At 36.0% G+C, this 22,154-nt stretch overlaps 1 protein-coding gene across 1 annotated transcript in view; it reads left to right on the top strand.

Annotated features, from left to right (window-relative positions):
• The first annotated feature begins 14,238 nt into the window (after positions 1–14,238).
• Smp_130300 (putative na+/k+ atpase alpha subunit) overlaps positions 14,239–22,154 on the top strand; it is a 57,984-nt gene continuing 50,068 nt past the window's right edge. The window contains exons 1-5 of the mRNA XM_018799815.1: positions 14,239–14,306; positions 14,415–14,590; positions 14,625–14,805; positions 17,276–17,389; positions 19,154–19,288. Of these exons, the coding sequence (XP_018651567.1) occupies positions 14,289–14,306; positions 14,415–14,590; positions 14,625–14,805; positions 17,276–17,389; positions 19,154–19,288 (624 nt within the window). The 5' untranslated portion in view covers positions 14,239–14,288. The remainder of the gene's footprint in view (positions 14,307–14,414; positions 14,591–14,624; positions 14,806–17,275; positions 17,390–19,153; positions 19,289–22,154) is intronic.

Here is a 22,154-nt window from a genome sequence, read left to right as displayed (position 1 = left end):
TTTTCCATCCATTCTCTTTGCAGCTACATGTGGCTAAAATTAACTGTTGTAAAGTTATTTTGATTGTTTGTTTGTGGAAATACCACAATATATCTCTTTTCTAACAATTACCATTATGATTATCAGTGAAAATTTGTTCTTAGAAGGGAATGTAAAGTTGTTATTGTGACTTTTTAAGTACAACCTTCTGTTACACTTTCGGGTCTAGATAGGACTTTTATTGTCTACTTTTAATTACAGTTTTCGTCTGCTTAATGTTTCGCTTAACAGTGCATGTATCAACCGAAATTCCAGTATTTGGTCTGAACGCAGAGCTAATAAACAAAATTTACGCAATTTTACAAAAACTATGTTCTTTTGTGCAGCGTACGAAGCGTGTTTCAGTAGTTTGCGTCAAAATATATAAAAACGCAAACCCTGTGTTCATTTCGATTTCTTCTAAATTAAGAAAGAAGACAGCGTCTATTATACATTTGACGGTTTCTCTAGCACAAAACAATTTTTTAAACAAAAAATGGGATGGTTGATAAATAGGTGTTCGTTACCTGGGAATAAAAAAGAAACTTCCCAACTTTGAATGGATTTAAGAATCATACCAAACCCTTAAACAGTTCACCTGTGAGAAAGGACGAGAATATAATGTTTTGTGGCGGTAAATAAATCCCTAAAATCAATAGCTCTGTAAGCGTTCGACATTGGATGGATTCACCTAGTTGAAGGAGACCGATCATGCATCCTCACTAGATCCCGAGTTGGGACACCATGTTAAACTTCTCCCGCGATCGCTAGCCAGTTGAAATCAGTCCCTTCTCGATGTATTGGTAGGCTATCAAATAAATCTTCCAACATCCTCGCTTCTGACTTTTGATTTCACTGGGTGGGCACGATTCAATTATAGATGTTGCTGGCCAAATGTTGTCAAACTACAATACCTGTGGTATCTTTCAGTTTCGTTTGAGGCTGTGCGAAATTTAAACCTTGTAAGCCCAAACTAACGGCCATAACCGCAATAAGTTTTAGTTCTAGGAAAACCACACTTGGCTGGATACAAAAATGCTTAATTGTACAGTTACTGGACAGTAAACAAACTTCTCAACGCGTTATTCCGAACTGCCACACGCCGACTAACAGAAGAATTATGACTTACCGATAAACAAGGTTTCGAGAAGATAAGTATCAGGTTCAACACGCCATCCTCCTTTATGTCAAGACTTGTGCAGTGTCTGGATGTACTTTAAAATAAGATAAATAATTTTTGACCTTTTGATCTTTCTCAATGCCTTGATTCTGCTGACTATTTTCCGACGGAATGAGATTCCTCGTCTTTCAAGGATAAGACTTTCTAGATCGAATAATTAGTTTTACCAAGTTGTTATCTTAGTAGATGATCACGTCAGTAGTTATATTTCTTCCTTAATACACTCTCTTTGAAGCTGAGCATACGACAACCGAGATTTACGTTTAACGTTTAACGCTTGAACAAGATCGGAAACGGCGAACGCTACGTAGATGCGGCCACTATATAACCTGCTCCTTTTCATACTCAACATACTATTCTTTTCCCTGCCCGAATGTATTTTTCAGCAGATCCAAGCTACAACGACTAACTAACACGATAGGAAGAGTCAGTAAAGGAAATGATATGATTTTCACGTGAGATCTTATAGAATAAGTAATCACATCATGGTAAGTCTAAAATTTTGACTGAGTCTATTATTCTCGTGCTATAGATCAGTGTACTGAAACCGACCCAGACGGTAATTTTACATTGCTGAGACCTAATAAAAATACAGCCTGTTGTCTATCCTCATCATCAACTTTGTCTATTGGTTGTTATTTATGTTGACCTATTGTTCTGTTAGTCTGTTGATCAATGCGTAGATGTATTGTATTGTAATATTGATCGGTATTTATAGTCAGATTACTAGCTCAACCAATACTAACAACTGATCAATTATAGTTATGACTATCGTAGTTCATAAACAGGTTTGGGAAGTATTTAAATGCTTCAGTAAAGTAAGTTTTTTGGAACACCACTTCCAAATATGGAGGTTAATCGACGTAAATAAACGTAGTCTATCATTTAATGTATGCAAGGACTGAATTACTACGTGGATCTAACTTTTCATCTTGTGTCCTTACTAAATATTTTACTGTTTTAGATTATGTTCTTTTTTGGTATATTTTCTTTTTACCACTCCGTAATATTCAATTCTCTAACTCTTTTACCGAAAAACAAAGACAATATTTCGGGAAATCGATGAGTTCAAGCTAAATTGTTTCTGCAGTTTTAGGCTTGTTTTAGATTGCTCATTATATGTTTATGTGTCAAATCTATTGGATGATCTGATTTCCGAAAATAATTCAGGCGAGTTTCACCATTCAGCCGGACAACTTACCATGCATATGACACTTCATAACACCTATACATTATCACTTTGACTACCTTACTTACGCCTGTTACACTCACAGAGAGGCATACGCTGACTTCCAGCATTTTCCTTTGAACTCTGTTCTGGACAATCTTTTTCAGTTCTTTCCAGTTGCTATTCATCCTTTCCAGGTCTGCTTCCATTTTCCCATACAGTGTGTTCTTCGGATTTCCTCATATCCGTTTCTCTTCACGATGCCAAATTAGCGCTTGTTTCGTGATACGATTTATTGATTTCTGAAATGTGTGTTCAATCCACTTCCAACATCTCTTGCTAGTTTCTACCTCACTTAGAAGATGGTTTGTCCTCTGCTTATCTCACGCGCGCGCTACGAAGGGGTCGTTACTTTTTGGCCGTGGTCTACATTTTTCTTTTTTCTAGGATCCTCACTGGGCTGGATGGACTATCTTTTCTTGGAATTACGGAAGACAACCCAGTTCTGATCTGTTCACTTTTAAGCTACAAATTTTATGCTATACGATAAGATCTTAATTTTAACTTACTGATGGTATATATGATCACATTCATACAATAACTCATAATCAAATAATTGTATATTCATTTTGGCTATACTATATAACCTTCCTCTGTCATTCCAAAAACCGTATATAATCATTATCGGCGAGGAATATAAATTCATATTTGTATTCTATTCATTATATCGTGTTTGTATGCTACAACACACGCACTTTATGTATTTACAGGATCTATTCGGATCTCTACCTAATATCTAGAAATATATAATCGTGTATGACAAAGCACTGTACTCACTATTCCATATACTTTCATTAAAATCGTATTTGGATACTATAACTCACTTAATTTCCGGAATCACCTGTCCAATTCGGTGAGTCTGTCATAGGTTTATTTATTTATTTTTTATGACAGTATATTTTGTCACCACTAATATCTTCCTGTTATTCTTGTCCATTGTTTTTCTACACTTTCACCGATCCTCACGATACATCCACCCTTGTGTTAAGCATAGGTTTTGATTACTAGACTTCAGTCCTCGGCATTGATTTTTTTTCTTTCATCTCTATTTCCAATATTTTGTTCAATCCATCTGCTATACGTCACTTTTTTATCATGCAGCAAAAGAAAATAAAGGCCCCTGCTTGTAGGCGTCCAGCCAAACGTAGGAAAACTACGCAATCTAAAATTTCTACTGACAGTTTTAATGAGACGAGCTACTCCGTTCATCCGAAAGCAGACAAGCTTTTACCAGTTGTCTCCATTCCAGACGTGTTGAAGACTCTGTTGGTAAACAATGATGATAATCACAACTGCAACCGTACGAATGATATAAAAAGGCTGCAAGTTGACATGAACATTCTCAATCTCCTCAAGTATCTCATCAACCTTAACCTCACAGAGACTCCAGATCAAATGAATGACATCAATAACTTCTTAGATCGTGTTGCATCAGAGGTATTTGAAAGAATAAGGCGATCTAGCAATGCAATTGTGTTTAATATACCGGACTCATATGCCCTTAAAAATGTCAAAACTAGTCTGCTTAGAGCCAGCAATATGACACACGTACCATGTGTATGCTCAAGATTAAAAAGAAGTCACCCTGATATTCACTCACCGATCTTGTTCAAATTCAACTCATCTGTAGACGCTGGTGAATTTTTAAATACCTCCAATTCATTGAAACAGAAACAAATTTTCAAAGATATTAACATTCTACCAGATAGAACACCATGCCAACGAAAAGCAGGCCGAGATAACCACAGACTACCAGCATCAAACACCCAAGCGTATCATAATCCTAAAGGTCATAAAATTAGGTCCGATCCTAAGCGGACATCTAACTTTACGAATATGCAACCACCGGAAAACTCTCCTGAATCTCCTAAAGTTCAAAGCCCAAAATAAAGTAGTCCCAATGTAGGTGATGCCCATCCTTTTAAGAATGTTGACTTAGATTCGACCCTAAGTAGTTGTACTGATTTCGAATGGGATAACACAGTCCAAGTCGCTGTTAGTGCAACAACCAGTTACAGTGACTGTGCAACGGATAACGGGAAAACTGGTCAAAAAAATTATCTGCCTGACCACACGCTTAACGTCGATATACTCAAACCTTGCAAACCATCTCAAGCATCTTTAACAACACACGACCCTCCTCAAATTACGAAGGAGCCAAAATCAACCACAAACCTTGGAAATAAGCGTTTAGAACATGTTCCCTATATGTCAGGTATAAATAGCAATCTAAATTGTAAACGGCCACTTGGTCGCACACATAGACCTCATAGCCTTCTTGGTCCGGCTCCCAATGTGAATACTATTCCTTTACTAAATGTTATATCCAATAATAGTGAGAAGACTTTTTTTGTACTTCCGCCGGCTTTTCTGCCGGCAACAATAAACATACTTCAAATGATGACAAAGTTGTTGAATCTATTTCCGATCGCAACACAACTCTCACCTTAGCCAATCCTACGAGTATTCATGTAAATACCAACTGTGATTTATACTCTAACCTGATTTACCATGGTAATTCTCAATTTCTTATTCTTTCGTTCAATGCCCGCTCTCTGCCCAATAAAATTACTCACCTCAAAACCCTTTTATTGCTTGTAAATCCAACTATTGTACTTATTACGGAAACGTGGTGCAATTCATCTATACCCGATCACTCCCTGCATATAGATAACTATGCTTTCTTTAGAACCGATAGACGTAATGGATTAGGGGGCGGTACACTTATCTATGTCCGTTCGGATATTCAGGCCTGCAAATTTGAGGATAAATCCCTTGATGCTATAGACGACTCCACTTGGGTTACTGTAAGCTGTGGATCTCGGAATTATCTACTGGTGGGATGCATATACAGACCACCACATGCAGACTCTAGGTTTGACAGATTACTAACAAATATCTTTTGCATTGCTTCACACCAACCGCATACTTTTAAAATCATCGGAGGTGATTTTAATCTGCCAAACATCACGTGGAATTCGACTCCGGTTTCAGGTCGACATGACAAGTTAGTTGAAACACTAGAACTTTATGGATGGGTCCAACAGGTCCGACAACCGACTAGAAGGAATAATATACTTGATTTACTATTTACAATCAACATAGATTCTATCTCAGTGCATATTGGTTAAGAGTTTTTTAAGAGTGATCACAGATTAATATTGTGTATCGTTCATTCTTTCGACGCCATACAATTGAATTCCAAAGCTGGAATGATGTACAAGAGTAGACATTTTGATCAACAAACCTGGAAACGGACTGAAAGCCTTATTCGTTGTTTACCATGGGAAACTTACTTTACCACAAATAATATTGACATTGCGATCTCTGATCTATACCACAACTTGATACACTGCCTCGACTGCACTGCTCCAATTATTAGCCATGTGGCTTATAACGCTAATAGGGGCCAGAATAATTTTAAAACTTTTAAAAGAAAGCTGAGAAAATTAGAACACCGTTACCACAAGCATAATGACTTGTATACACTACAGAGTTTACTTAAGTTAATTGACAAGAGTGCTTCATCTAAACGCAAGTATTTTATGAATATAGAAAATAAAGCCGTAGGTAATAAGAACCCAGAATTATCAATACTTCGGCTTTTTAAATCGCGTGTGAAGTCAAATTCTCTTGGCGTGACCGAATTCTTCATAGTTAACGGAAGAATTATTGATGACCCTGATATTATTTGCGAACAATTCAGTCAGCATTTCTCGCTGTGCTATAACACTAGAACTGAAAGCTGTATCAATACATTTCCAATGTTGACGTGCAGACACCTGTCGAAAATTGAGTTCGTACCCTTCAACATCAAGCAGGCCATAACTGCCTTGAAAAAGTCCTATGACGGTGGACCTGACGGGATGCCCTTATCATTTGTGAAATATGGTAGTAGAGAATTCCCATTATTTTGTTTAAAACTTTTCAACCTATCTATGGAATATGGGGCCTATCCATATGTATGTAAAACATCTCTTATCACCCCCAGATTCAAAACCGGATCACGCAGTGATATTGTTAACTACAGACCAATTAATTTGACATCCGTGCTGTCGAGAACTATGGAAAAAATCATCCACAAACAGCTATTATCATTTTTGCTTTCGGCTAATCTGATCAGCCCATCTCAACACGGGTTTATGACCAAACGCTCATGCTTTACATCGTATTCGGAATTTTTTGATCAAATTACCCAGAGAAGAGATGTTGGTCAGTCTGTGATAATTCTGTACTTCGACTTTAGTAAGGCCTTCGACAGCGTCTCACACAAACTTCTTCTAAAACTCTCTTCATATGGAATACAGAATCCCCTTTTATCTTGGCTCAAGTCATTTTTAGAAGAACGTAGCCAAATTGTCCGCTTTGGATCTTGCTACTCCAAACCTTTGAATGTAACCAGTGGGGTTACACAAGGAAGTGTAATTGGTCCATTACTATTTCTCTTTTTTATCAATGACGTTTGCTCCCTCTTTCAATATGGTAAACCTTTTGTTTTTGCCGATGATCTAAAAGTGGTTTATTCATTCTCATCTCCCACAAAAGAAAGCTATATTTCAACGGTAATCCAAAAGAAATAAACAAGTTGTACGAATGGACTATTTCGTGGAATTTGCCACTTAATGTTGACAAAAGTGGATTTATTAACATTGGCCGTCGCCTCAACTTAAATCTGGCTATACACAAATATACACTGAAACCTCTCAACACTGTTCGTGACTTGGGTTTAAGATATAGCGACAGTTTGAACTTTTCTGAACACATTGCATCTCAAGTATCCAAAGCTAGAAAGCTCATCAGATTCATAATGATTAATTTCAATAATACCGAATCGAGATTATTATTATACAGAAAATGTATCTTACCAATTCTTGAATATGGTATCTTAGTTTACAGTAATTGCAGGTATAATGACCTGATTAAAATTGAAGGTGTTCAAAGAAGGTTCACCAAAGCTGTTTTGGGGTATTTTGACAACAAAGACTATCACCAAAGATGTCAACAACTCAAACTAGAACCTCTCTGGATCAGGCGTATCAAATCAGACCTTATCTTTCTCTACCGGCTTCTTAACGGTATTTCTTACTCTTCGCTATCTACCCCTTCATACTCTATGATACCGTCCCACAATCTACGCAATAAGGAAAATATTCTAGCGATTCCAAAAACCCACACAAATTTACGCCAGAATTTTTTCGTTATTCTCTACTCAACCATGTGGAATAGACTGCCAATGAACCTCCGATGCAGTGAAACTATAATCCGGTTCCGAAGTCTTCTTGATGACTTTCTTTCCGAAAGTGGATTGTGTCACCTTTTGAATATTAACGTGCTTAACAACGATTTATACAAAAATGGTCCGTCATCTATCTAACTGACTGAAAAGCAAAGTGAAACCTTTGAAACTGTTCACGTCTGTTTCACTTTATTTTATATTTATATTAATATGTGAAGTCTGCTTATTTTCGTATTTATAATTATTACTGTTATTAATATCATTATTGGTCTTTCGACACATTAGACATTCTCTTCATCTCTTCTTGTCCTTCTAAACATATTTTATTCCTAAATATCCAAGGTCTACAATTAAAAACAAAAAACCCCTATGTTACACTTAAACAAGTAAATTTTTCTTTTTTAAATATTCACAACATATAACATATAGAAATTTACATTTAAATTACCTTTTGCAATTAATTGTGACTATCATAGCATCATTCTAAATTATTATTATTGCACTAATGTTTATACTACAACCCGGTTTCACTCTGTATACTGTTACATAATTCTACACGTATTTATCCGAGTGCAGTAAAGGTTTATTATTATTGTTACTATTGTTATTATTATTTTAAAATTATTCGTTCATCTCAAAAGTCTATATCCATTACACTATTATGATCATGGTTGAACCCTTTCACTATGTGTTCATTTCTTTACTCTCTCTCTCCTTTTTTTTTTCTTCTAAATAAATATTATTCTTAAGATAACGAAGCTTTGGATTAAGGCAATAATTTGTGATACGTTGAATTCAACTTATCAGACTCGTTTCGTATCTTCACTAATGTATATACACCACTCATACATATTGATTATCTTTTGCACTTAATTGAGACTTTCATAGCATCACCCAAAACTATGTCTTCACGAACAAACACTTATTCTAACGTCATATCTTACTGCAATAATAAGTTATTTACTTATCAATTTATTCTGTTTTATTTTATTTTTATTACTCGTTTTGCTATACATACATAGTTGTTTATTCTTGTTCTGCGTTAAGATATTAACGTATTCCGTGTCTCCTTTATTTCTATTTCCTTAGTTTCTTCCTTTCCTTCTTCAAAATCAATTCAAAATTCTTGCTGATTACACAGAACCTGATTTATTATTACTATTCTATTATTAATATTTTATTTTCCTTTTCCTTCCTTTCTCAAACATGGCATATGTAGTGTTAACATTATTGAAAATTGTGTATTATTGCATTTTTTGAAGAAACCCGAAATGGTTTCTTCACAGCACTTATGTACCCATAAGGTGTTTGTGAATAATAACAATAATAATAACAATAATAATAATAAGGCTGTTGCCGATGATATCCAATCTACAGACATTGAATGTCTTGTGGACAATCGTTTATAAATACTTGTAATTTTTTATGATGATTGTAGTAGATCCCCACGTTTCATCTCGGTATAAGAGGACTGTACAGACGTTCGTATTGAAGATTCTCACTATGATATTGGTTGACAGACAGTTGTTTTGAGTTCCAAATGTTCTTCAATCATAGGAATACAGTTCTTGCTTTATCAATCCTTGCATTTACGTCTGCATCAGATCCTTCAGGTTCATCGATGGTGCTGACCAAGTAAGTAGGTGTTTCAAACTCTTCCACGGCTTCTCCATAACTTTGACTAGCCAGATTTATTTTTGTACGTAAATATCACTCGTAAAACTTTGTTGTGCAAATATATATTTCATCATTGCATAGGACGACATACTGCCATGAGAAATGTGTTGTTCACAAGTGAGGCATGTAATGGAAATGATACGCTGAAGATAGCCCCACAACATTACATCTGATAGTATTGTCGTTAATTTGTTTCTTCTCCCTATCATGTTTTTTAACCTTTATTCAGCTCTCTTGTCAACCAAACTTGATGTTCTTCTGTCTTCGTTTAAAAGGCACTTGTTATGTGATTCTGGTTAGAGATGTATCTTTGGTTGTTCAATTTACTGTTGCATGTTGCTGGACCATCGGGTTTTACTAGACTCATAGTCACGGTGTGGTTTGGCGCGTGGCTGATAACCTTTGGCTATGTGCTTGGGAAGGTTGCCGGAATCTTTGCAGAAAGACAACTGATCCCTATTTGTTGTCAATATTTTTATTGATTCTCAGGTATCAAACTTCTAATGGTATTTGTTCCTAACCACACGATCTTCGGAGCCTGACATATATTTATCTGAGAAGATTCACTTTCAACACGTAACGCCCAGAGAAGGTCAATAATGATGTACGCGAGAACATTCATTCAATTTGTCGGATGGTATGGTTCAGGCTTGCAATTATGGTCATTCATGTGCACCCATACCTTTCCACATTCAATATATTATTCTAACCCCAGCTAAAATGTGTCCTTCCTAGGTTCTGAACATTATTTTGCGGATTGCCATGCTTTGACGAGTCAGGGTAGACAATTATGTGACTTCCACGCAAGATCTTATAGATTAGGTAGTCATATCATGACAAATATATAAATTTCGGATACAATCTATTACTACAGTATTGCTAATGAGTATTTGGACCACGCTTCTACAAACCCTTGTTTATTAACCAGTTCTTATGTTGTTTAGCACGTTAATTCGTGTTAGGAAAACCTTTGACTGTATAACACGGACTGCACCGTTTGAGGTCTTTTGTACTTTTGGTATAGCTTATTCTCTTTATTAAATTAGAACCTTTTGACTTGAACAACGTTCGTATCTTCATGTGAACTATCACGATCAACTCGAAAATGATTCGTAATCTGGGCAGAAAAATTCGGTCTGGTTTAATCTTATAAACTTTGGTTAGTTCTGTATTGAAAACGAAGATTGGTATTTCTATCTCTACAAAGCATAAAGGATTTAAAATTATTTTGAAAATTCTACGTCTTGATTACAAATGTTAATAAATTGACTATTGCAACCTCTTAGAGAGGATCTAGATCAAGATAGACTTCAACCTAGATTTCACATACGTCATGTTGGATTTGACAATTCTCTGAACCGCCCCCAACATTTCCCACTAAACCGGCCACAGTCATTTTTGCCATACGTATTTGGGTTAGATGATCTGGCTGACACGTTAGTTGCATAAAAGGACGTTTAACAAAGCTGGGACCACAGGTGATAACAACAAAACCGCACAGACATATTACAGTACTGCGCTAATGCAATAACCATAACTTAATTGTTAGTCATACAAATGCTCAAAATAGATACTGAGCAGTCGGCTTTCAAACTAAGCCGATGAAATTTTCTGCAACATAGTTTGTGAACTTACCAGATCGTACTACGTCGGTAACGTTCTTTGGCACCTACGTGGTACAAAAAAAGTGCTGTTGAATTATGTTCCACACTTTACCTGGATATGTGAATGAAACCGTGAAAATCACTAAGCGAATACATAGATTTTTGTCTCTCGATGTTACATCGTCTTAATGAAATATCCGTTGACATTTTCAAAAAGATGACGAGGTAGTTGGTCTAAATTCATATTCACGCCTCATGAGAGACAGGCAAAAACAACGGTTTTCGGGACTTTTTCGTATGATTGCAGCAGAATATGGTCATTATTGGTCCACTGTATGTCGAAAATTTGGTTGGCATTCTAATGTACAGTTGCTTGAACAACGTCCATACCGACGACATTGGTCCATTCTAGATGTCTAGCTTCCTCAATGATGTTTGTCAACTCAGCATGAAACTCATTTCAATTTTGTTTTGAGTGCAGTCTGTGAAGGTGAATATACAGACAACGACATTTTCTGCTTTTTTGGCTGCGCAAAATACTACGTTTTCACGCTATAATAGTGCGACATAGCTGAGGAGTCTTCTGATCGAATGTGTGACTAACTTGTCTTGTGAATCTAACCTTAGGACACAACACTCTCTCTCTAGACGAAGTTCTTCAGCTTTTGATAAAGAAGCTAGTCGTCTGGTCCGGAGATTTCGAATGTCTGTGACGAATCAATTCAGATGCTTGCAGTTTCACAATAAAGTCATTCGGGTTCTAGCTGTAAATAATTCCCCAAAATCAATAGCTTTCTAAGTGTTCGACATTGGATGCTGACCACGTTGTTTAAGTGGACTTGTTTAACTGAAGGCTTTCGGTCATGCATCCGTACCAGATCACGTTGCAACTCGGCGTGGACACAGCTCCTACGTTTCAATAGTCAGTTAAGAACGAACGCCTCTCTATATATTGGTAACGTATCAAATATATCTTTCCTACCTCTTCTCGTCAGGTTTCTGATTTCCTTTGGCCGGTAACGATCGAATATAGAAGATACTACTGGTTGCTAGTTGTTAAACTAGAATACTAGTCGTATCCTCAGGGTGTAACAGGACTTACGACGATCCTTTAAGTATTTATATTATTATATGTGTGTAGGCTTCCTTCACATTTGCGGCTTTCAAGGTAGCATTTCATTGCTTCTTTTTCCCGAATATAGCGTTACTTTGTTGCTTCCCGTATGCGAATATATTTTGTTTATCTATTAAGTCATTAGCACGTACCATGAATCTTTCATCTACATCCGCTCTTTCGTGAGGTGCTTTTTCTTCCATCTCCAAAAAAATCAAAGAAGCATCGTTTCGCTATATCTGTTAGTAAAAATTTGCAAAGCTTGTAGTGGTCTGAAAAATACAACCAAACGAATTCGAAATGGAGCCTACCAAAACATATGTGCAAAGAGTATTGGATATTCAATGTTGAAAAAGACTGAAGCAGGTGGAATATCGATGTCAATATAGAGAATAAAATACGGTGTAATTAAAAATCCTCGATCGCCGAACCATAACTGATGGAATAACAACGACACAGGGATCTGTTCGTTCAAAAAGCACACCTCGTTCATTCACTGACACAAAAGTAATGGTGCTTTGTCAATTAAAACCATCTAAACAACAATGATAAGAACAAATGTCTATATACTTCCATTTGATATTCTCTCTGACTGTTGATTTTTAAGGTTTCATAAAAAAATTACTGAGGAGTATTATCTGGAGATTTCTAGACGTCATTTTTAATCTTCACTTAATACTTCGTCTAGTGAAGAACTATTTAATTATATCTACATAGTCTACGAAATGTATTGCCCCGCCGAAACTTGTTCAAGGGAGAGTAACAACAAAGGCATTCCAACGGGTAAATAAAGCCGACTTAGAACTCTTGGAAGTTTTAAATTTGTAACCGATGAAGTGTAGCAGACTCGAGAGGGTATGATCAAAGAGTATCTTCCCGCCGTTAATACGTCATCCTACTAATATAAACAACTGACAGGTTTCAGCAATTAATTATCCCAAAGAGGACATACAGTTTATAAAATATATTCAAAAGCTATGAAGATACCACCAGTATTGTAGTTTGACAACTCTTTATCAGTAACACCTATAATCGAATCAGAAGTCAGAAGCGAGGAGGTTGGAAGATTTATTTGATGGGTTATTAATATATCGAGAAGTGGCTGGTCTAATCTGGCTAATGATCGTAGGAGTTGCTTCCCACGCCTCGCTGTAACGTCATCTGGTACGGATGCATGACCGAGCGCCTTCAACTAAACGGGTCCACTAAAACTAATGTGATCCGCATCCAATGTCGAACACTTACAAAGCTATTGATTTTGAAGAGTTTGTAGTGGATGTCGAGTCGTGGACGGACTATGATCACCACTACTATTCGATTACGCGTACAAATATGACTTGGTTCCCTTGATAGCCCGTAAACCAGAAGGCTTTACTAGTCCAGATCAAGTATATTTATTGGCGATCTCGTGGTATCGAAATAATACCGAGACGTGCCAAAGAGTACAAACGAACAAGCAGTGCGTGAGCAAGCTCGAACCAAACCAGGCGGTATATGGAACAAGAAGTGAAACGGATACAGTTAAACAAATACAGTAAAACAATCTCTGGTACAATTGGTTACAATAATAATAATTGTTTCTATTATTCCAATCGTGTTCTTATCGAGACTGGCCGGTCACTACAAGTTATTTACAGCTACAGCTGACTTAAAGAGTTATGTGAACTTCTTCGATGTTAGAATCAACAAGCTGTAGAACTCTTTATTTAAAGCTATGGTAATTGGAACTTTCTCAGAGCTTCTGAAAGGGAGTCTTGACGTTGAATTTAGTCCCCAAGTTAATCGTTTTGATTATTCTACCTGTTTTCCAACCATAATGTTTAGAATAACAAAGTATTTTGTAACTCCCTTAAGTTTTGTAAGGAATGTGACATGAGTCATACCATTTCATAATCCAAAACACTCTCTTACTCCACAGGCACAAATTTTAATCGGCAAACATTCCACCAATTATGTCAAGGAAAGTTTAAGGTCTAAATTTTCAAGTGTTCTAACAGAAGTGGGCAAATTCAACAATGTGCAAGAGAATTCAGATAACACCCCGATGTTGAATGGCGAAAAATGTTTATTTCTCACGAGAAACACTATTTATACATGTTAAGTGACAGTTCTTTATACACAGTTTTGACTGAAACGAATTTGTTTAGATGCACCATTTGTTCTAATCACATTGACTTCTTCACTCTAGCGTACAGTTAAATATTGGGTATCGCTTGGCTCATAATATAAAAATGGGTGTCCCGAATGCCGTAAGTTTTATAACGACAAATCGTCTATTAAATGAATTGAAACAATTTTAATATATTTTCCGTTCCGTGCACAATCGTATAAAACTCATTGATCCGTGATTTTCACAGCGAGGCGACAATTACCGAATGGCTACAGAAAAAAAGTCGAAGAAAAACCCAAAGAAAGATGACTTGAACGAACTGAAACAGGAGCTCGACATGGACGAGCATCGGATATCGCTCGATGAGTTGTATTCCCGGCTATCCACCGATCCACAGAGTGGCTTGACTGCCGAACAGGCCAAGTAAGTCAGAGATATTGACTTGTTTTACTACAAGGACTCGTTTGGAACGGGATGGACCAAATGCACTTACACCTCCAAAGACAACGCCAGAGTGGGTGAAATTCTGTAAAACGTTATTTGGCGGCTTTTCACTATTGTTGTGGATTGGTGCCGTTCTTTGTTTTATTGCTTTCTCAATTGAAAGTGGCACTCATGAAGATCCACCAAAAGATAATGTAAGTTCAGTTCACTATCGATAATACTCATATAGTAGTTGATTTTGTTTGTTTGAGACTGACATTGTCTCGCCCATGATTTTATCAGAAAATAAAACTTTGAGTACTATTATCATCAGTACTTGTTGTTTATGCTAGTTCTGAATTGTGATTAAGTTGTCCTGAAAACTAACCTATTTTACATGTACACTAGATAATCTTATGCTCAGGGTTTAGGAAGGTTCATATTTCTTTATGCATACACACTTATAGACCCGCGTTTCTCAATCAAAGCAGATTTAAATTTATTCATGAACATCTCAGTACACGTCTAATTTAGGGGAGTAAAGTACATATAATCGATAGAACAAGCAAATTGAAAACATGCACCTTGTTGGGGTAAGCTGATTGAGGAGCTGTGGAACTACTGATATTGATTACCATTATGTACTTCACTAGGGATCTGAGTGTTAGTGGATGCTGAATGAAGTCTACTGAAACGTCTCTTATCGTTTCTGCTCATATTGGGGAGTGGAGATATTTAAGCATCCCTTCACACCATGTTTTCTTTTCAATGAGAAATGACAACAATTGACTAAAGAATGGTTTATCTTTGTCATATTTGAAAAAACTGATCAAATGGTTGCCTAAAAAAATCATTTTGACTTATGATTCAGTATTGCACCTATATCAAATTGGTAGTATTTGCATATTGTTGTGGCCGTTTGTTTTATTAACAGTGCCCAGAATCCCGTAGTATTATAATCTATATATGAAAAATATTTCTTTATATACTCTGTTAACTACCTATAACTCAATGGTTCAACTGCATTGCTCTCAATCTTCTGGTTCCTATCTCAGATTCCATTTTGCTTCTTACATTTTGAACTACTGGGTGTCTGTTACCTTGAGGCGGAATAACTTTACTAACCGTTTTTTAAATAACGTGTAATTATTTCTCACCAAAGTATGTCGACTTTTCAGTTCCATATCCTCTTGATACACTTGGGTTTCATTACAATCATTTTGCTTAACTAACCCATTTGCTAGCTATAAGCTTATGCTTTCCGTCGCAAGCCACATTTGTGTAAGTGCTTATGATTGTATCCGGCTACCTAATCTGAGGTAAAAAGAGCATAGATTGGACCCGAGATCTTTCGGTCAATAGTCAAATGCCTTGGCCGCTTAGTCTGCTTCATTTCTTTTTAATAATTTGTTTACTTGCACTTGAATATTATTTTGAGATAATTAAACGGTTTTAATTTTATACCCAATTTTATATTGTTAATGATTGACTACTAACAAAACATGCTGGATGAATAATATAGGCCATAGTTCATAAGTTTGACTTTATTTTGGCATAATTTCCTTCCAGTCATTCGGTTTAAAATAAAGAAGGTGGCAATTTAAATAGGTGTTAACCAGTCTTAACTTTGGGTCGCTGTAGTAGACACTTAAAGATTTAAAGTAATATGACGCACGAAGTTCTTAGTGGGAGTGGAAATCTCTTGACATTAACTAAATATTTACAACTCAATTGTACAACTTTAAGCAGAGTAGTACTTCTTCATAAAAGTTATAAAGAAACCTTATTCTGTTGAAAGACAATTTAAACATGTTACACCCATACAACTGAATACAATTAGCACCGTTCTTATTTCGCCAAGTATCTCGGTATCCCTACAGCCTTCATCACATTGTTTAACATAGTATTCTTATATTATTATTATTTTGATGCACTCAGTCATATTTACTTGTTAGCAGTGTAAATAGACTACTCTTATCATTTTATTAAAGTTTCTAACTGGAGCGGATTAGTTTTATTATTTACAAGAGGATATCGATCGTACAAAATTGTAGATGTTCCTGGTTCAACATTGCGTATGACTGATAGATATAAAATTCATTTCTTAAAACCTACTCATGAATCATAGGATATGATTTTCAATCACTGAATTCTAAACAGGAGATTTCATTTTGTTTTCAGCCGAGTTTCTGTGCCGCTACTCTTCAAACAAAGTATAGGTTGCTCAAGACAAAACATACATTTGTACAATGAGCTACCTTAACTCCATAGTTAGGTCACTGTATAGTAAGATAGAGAACCTTTGTGGAATGTTTGTTTGGTGAACTAAATACTTTATTCTCAGTGTCTCAACTAACTGTGAGTTTTTATTGTTCACTGCTTCTTATGACATTTTGACAACCATTTGTAATCTGTAACTCAACTACTCATTTTTCCTTATGTATATTTAATGTATATTGGGATAACTATCTAAACGTTTATAAGAGTGACGTTATTTTTATTGGTTCACTGCATTCTATATATACTTTATTGACTCGGAAGAGTAAATAATAATAGTAGTAATATGGGTTTTATTCGCTACATTGTCGCTACATTTTGTAGATATGTGTAAGTAAGTATAGAGGAATTACTTAGTACTGAGTAGTTTGTTATTCTTTCTTAAGATGGTATTTTTGTCTTTTCAAGCTTTACCTTGGGATTGTACTATCAGTTGTCGTAGTGGTCACAGGTTGCTTTTCGTACTACCAAGAATCGAAGTCATCACGTATTATGGAATCGTTCAAGAAAATGATTCCCCAGGTAAGTCAGTGACACTGATTAACACAGTTGTTAGTAACGCTTGAATAGGTTAAAAAAAATTTATTTTGCTTATCAGTTTTTTGTTCAGCGCCTCATTATCCCACCTCCGTATATTTTATGACATATTAATCTCTATGAAATTTTTCAGTCTTGATGTACTGTGATATTTAGATTCTAAAAGTTTAGAGGACATATACAACTTCAGAAGATATGTAGGAATTAATAACTTAGGTCTATTTCTCAATACAAAGGTCTTGTCATATCAAGAATAATATTATCTTCAAACCTAAAATCAGTTTGAATGAAGTTCGCTTTTTAGAAACTACTTTTTAACTAAACGAGACGTATCACTTACCGAGAAATTATTTCTTATCCTTTCATGAATCGGAATTAAACCAAACTGTAGATCAGTAATCTCGTAGACCTTATATAGAGGATGTTTGTAACTTCTTCACCAGTCGGCCAAAAGTGCCATATTCAGAATGAAATATTATTGTTGGTTGAGCTTGCCCTCATATGCTTTATGGTTAACTGGTAAACTAGTATGTGCTGAATAAATTAAGAGTCAAGATCTACTCAACATAAAACTATGTACGTAGAAGTCTGTTCATCTCTGTGCTTGTTTTTCTTTTTAAGTGGAAATCTATTTGCAGCTAATAAAATTAAATAGCTTCAACACTAAGTTAGATAGGTTAGTTTTTACTTATTTGGTTTTTATCAAGATACTTAAAACTAAACAGATTTTCTCAATCAACCAGTTGTTATTGAGTCCATCTCAGAATAAGACAGAACCATAATTCACTATCAGTCCAGAAGATTAAACCGATAGTAAAACCACTTAGAAATAACAGTTCAACTGGATTTCAGCTACTCTTCATTTATCAACTGTATCCAGGAGGATAAAAACACAGGTCCCTTATTTCAAGTTCAAAAGCCATATCCAGCTTGAAGAAAGGGAGAAGCAGGACTTGATAGGTTGACTCCAGAAGTTTTTAAGAATAGTTGTCTAGTTTTTGCAATTAAGTTGACTGATATGTTAGCTAGAGTTACGGTGCTCCACATTATCCCATTTCAATGGTCTCAGTCGTCAGTCATTCAAGTTCGTCTACCAATAAATACAAAGGAATTAGTTTAACCTATATGGTGTCTAAAACATTAGACTCTATTCGACACTCACCTGGTACTTGGTAACACAAAACTGGGGGGGGGAACCATGTTGGTTTTACACCTGGACATGGATAAATTGGACAAGCATTCACTTTTCGTCAGGTCCCTGAACATAAAGTGATTAAACCATCCAACAGTCCTATCTGTGTTACATGCTGTGGTTGAAGTTGGATTATGGATCAAAATTGGTCACATTGTTACAGACGCTTTCAATCTTTATCTTACTCGAGTACATATGTAATTGCTTTTTTAAATGTTTCCTTTCCAATGTCTTCAAAAGTATGCAAACTCGTGTCAATAAAGGTAACTAGTGTTAAATAAAAATAGATAAATAAAACTAGACTCTGGTTAAAATAAAAAGATTGTTAACTGAAGCTTGTTTTATACGTAGTGAAACCATACATTCTTTTGTACTAACTTTATTCAAAGCAAACAAATAATACTCTGAAGTATCACTACATTATACATGTTTATCTAAATCTGATGTTGGTTACGTAACTAACAGGCAAGGTTTTCAAAGGATATATATATATTTGTACTAATGATAGTGATTGGAAGTGTAATTACCACCAGTGGTACGTTTTTTTTATCCTTTAGACTGCTTTAGTTATTCGTGGTGGAGTAAAAATTGAAGCACCAGCCGAAGCTTTGGTAGTTGGTGATTTAATCGACGTCAAGTGTGGTGATCGTGTACCAGCAGATATACGAATCATTTCAGCTAGTTCATTCAAAGTGAGTATATATATGTCTTGTACATTTTAAAGATATGAGTGTTATTTTGATTAAAAATTTCGTATAAATTTCTCGGTATGCGGTTGTAGAGATTATTGAATTTCTTCGAAATCATAAACCGATCTATGCTGGAAAAATAATCCTATGCTACGAATTAATGACCATCCACTCCTTTGCTCTGACATGACCACGCGTATATAGCCTCTGTCAGGGAAGTCCTACTCATTGCCTTCTCACAGTGACGGGGGTGTTTAAAAGTATTAAACATGGAAAATGTAGTTCAAAAGGAAGGAAGGAATTTGTGTTACAAAAAGGTAGAAATAAATATTACCACATGAGATCTTAGGGATAAGTGAAGCTAAAGAATGAATTTGTGGATTTTAAGCCATGCCACTTAGTGTCTTCAATTAGTTGATCACAATTATTTTACTTACATTATTAAGGTAGTCTGCACTTATCAACGTAGTGTTTCTGTCCGCTATCAGTGACTTCATGAAATACTGCCCCCAAATGCCCTGGTACGGCCGTGAGTGGGGAGAGTCCGCTCTCCCTCTCGAAATGCTCTCACATGGCCACGCGAATATATAGCCTCTGCCAAAGAAGTCCTACTCACAGTCCTCTCACGAAAAGGGGTGTTGTTTACGAAATTGAGAGGACGAAAAGCGAATGTCCGGCGCTTTAACCGAGTTGGTGGACACGGAAAGTCCACCTAGGGGAGTTGAGAAACCCTGATTCCAAACCAATGGTTCACATGTGCTCCAGTATCCTGTGGGAACAAATGGCGTATGAATGAATCGTTGGTGACCGGCTACCATGAGACTGCATCTCCTTACGATACTCCACTGCTTTGTAGATCAAATCTTTAGGTCAAAGGCTCGGGGTGTGCCCCCCCATAAGTAAACCACCTGCTTCGGTTTGGGCAATCGGGGGAATATCCCAGCCCTCACACAAATGAAATGAGATTTGTAAGGCGCATATATATCTAATGCCTCTTTGTACCTATATTTATATGTTTAAATAAATAAACAAATAAATAAAAGTCCTTTCAGATTTTTAATAATTGTATAAGTAAGATTGGTTCATGATCCTCCCATAAACATCAGGAATATGTTTGTCATTTGAAGTTGGAATTTTCGTTTTATTTTTTGAATTTAGAATTAATTCATGAAATTTGCTTGTATAAAATGAAACATGTATCGGAAAACATTTCTTGTCTACAATGAATAATGTTTACACAAACCAAGTCATATAAATGTTAGCCTTTAATATATTAGATTATCTATCTTACGGAATAAAGTTTTTTAAGTTTCAATATGAATACTTGTTTCGTATATCCAACCACCGACTGCCCCGACATGCAATGTTTTATGGTGTAAGAGTAGGTTGGAAGAAAGCTAGGGGCAGCCACAACAAAAAGTGGCACAAATCCATGAAGTCACTGACAAGTGGACTGAGTCATGTTGGTAGATGTTGACTACCTGGTTGGGATTCGCGAGATGATAGCAATCGGTAGTTAGAGACCTTGAATGACATGGCTCAAAATCGTTTGCAATGGCGAAGGTGCATCCACTCTTTGTTTTCTACCAAATTCTAATCTTCTGAATTCTCCATGCCCCTTTATATTTTTTCTCTTTTCAAATTTATTTCACTGGATTATAATCCTTGAATAACATCTTCAACTCCTAATCTTTCGGATTACTCTTGCTATCTCTACCACTGTAGGATTTGAATCGACAACTGCATCTCTGTGCTAATGTGGTAAGGCAACTCGAACTGATTTACGTACGTACGTACGAAGTTCTACGTTGCGACTGACTGACTGATAGTGGTTAATGAATAAATCACTGAAGTTTCAAGCAATAAGTGATGAGTTCGTACTCATCTCTATTTAGTACAGTATATTCATTCGATTAGTTTCACTGGGCCTCATACAAACAGAATGATTCAAAGAGATATACATAGTCTCTTAACTTCTTTAGTAATTATCCATTCATGCAAAAGGTTGTAGCAACAACATATGATACAAAGATTCACTATTGAAATAAGCATTTAGTGTTGTATGGGTAAACTGAATGTTTCAATGAAGTTGGTCTTGATGATTTATGCTTACTTTTTAAAATATACGTAAAATGAATGACTATTTAAGATCGTTATCAGAATAGGGATTTGTGGAGATTGTAGTAATTTTTAATAGTTGAATTCATGAGTTGATCTAAGTTAGATCATCATTAAACACTTGAAAGAATTGGACGGACGTTTCGTCCCAGTTTGAGACTCTTCATCAGTACTCATCCACGATTGAATTATTTCCATAGTTGAAAGCGTGAGTCAATTAAAGCTAGACCACCATGGAAAACCTGGAAACACTGGACGGCCGTTTCGTTCTATTGTGGGACTCCTCAGCAGTGCGCCTCCACGAATTATTTCCATTTGTTGTAAAAATTGTGAAACGTAGCATTTAACTGTAAAGCTATAAAGATATGTATTTATATAATTCATCTACTCATGCTAACCATATACACATGGCATCAAGTCAATAATTATCTTTTTTCAGATAAGTTTAAAGTTTTACGTTTTAACTATTATTAGTTAGATATATAGTCCGAAAAACTAAATTTTAACAAGTTTCTTGGATTTTAACAAGTTACCGTTGGATGCCAGCTCAGTGGTCTGTCGGTTAAGGGCTCCGGCCCGAGACTGGTAGGTCCTGGGTTCGAATCTCGCGAGTGCGGGCGCGTGGATGCGCACTGCTGATGAGTTCCATAATAGGACGAAACGGCCGTCCAGTGTTTCTAGGTTTTCCATGGTGGTCTAGCTTTGGGTGAAACACGCTTTCAACTATGAAGTTCCTTTCCAATGGATACAT

Source organism: Schistosoma mansoni, chromosome 3 (assembly GCF_000237925.1).
Source record: "Schistosoma mansoni strain Puerto Rico chromosome 3, complete genome".
NCBI classification, from domain to species: Eukaryota; Metazoa; Platyhelminthes; class Trematoda; order Strigeidida; family Schistosomatidae; genus Schistosoma; species Schistosoma mansoni.
The sequence above is the reverse complement of the archived record's forward strand: the minus strand, read 5'-3'. Positions and strand labels throughout refer to the sequence as shown.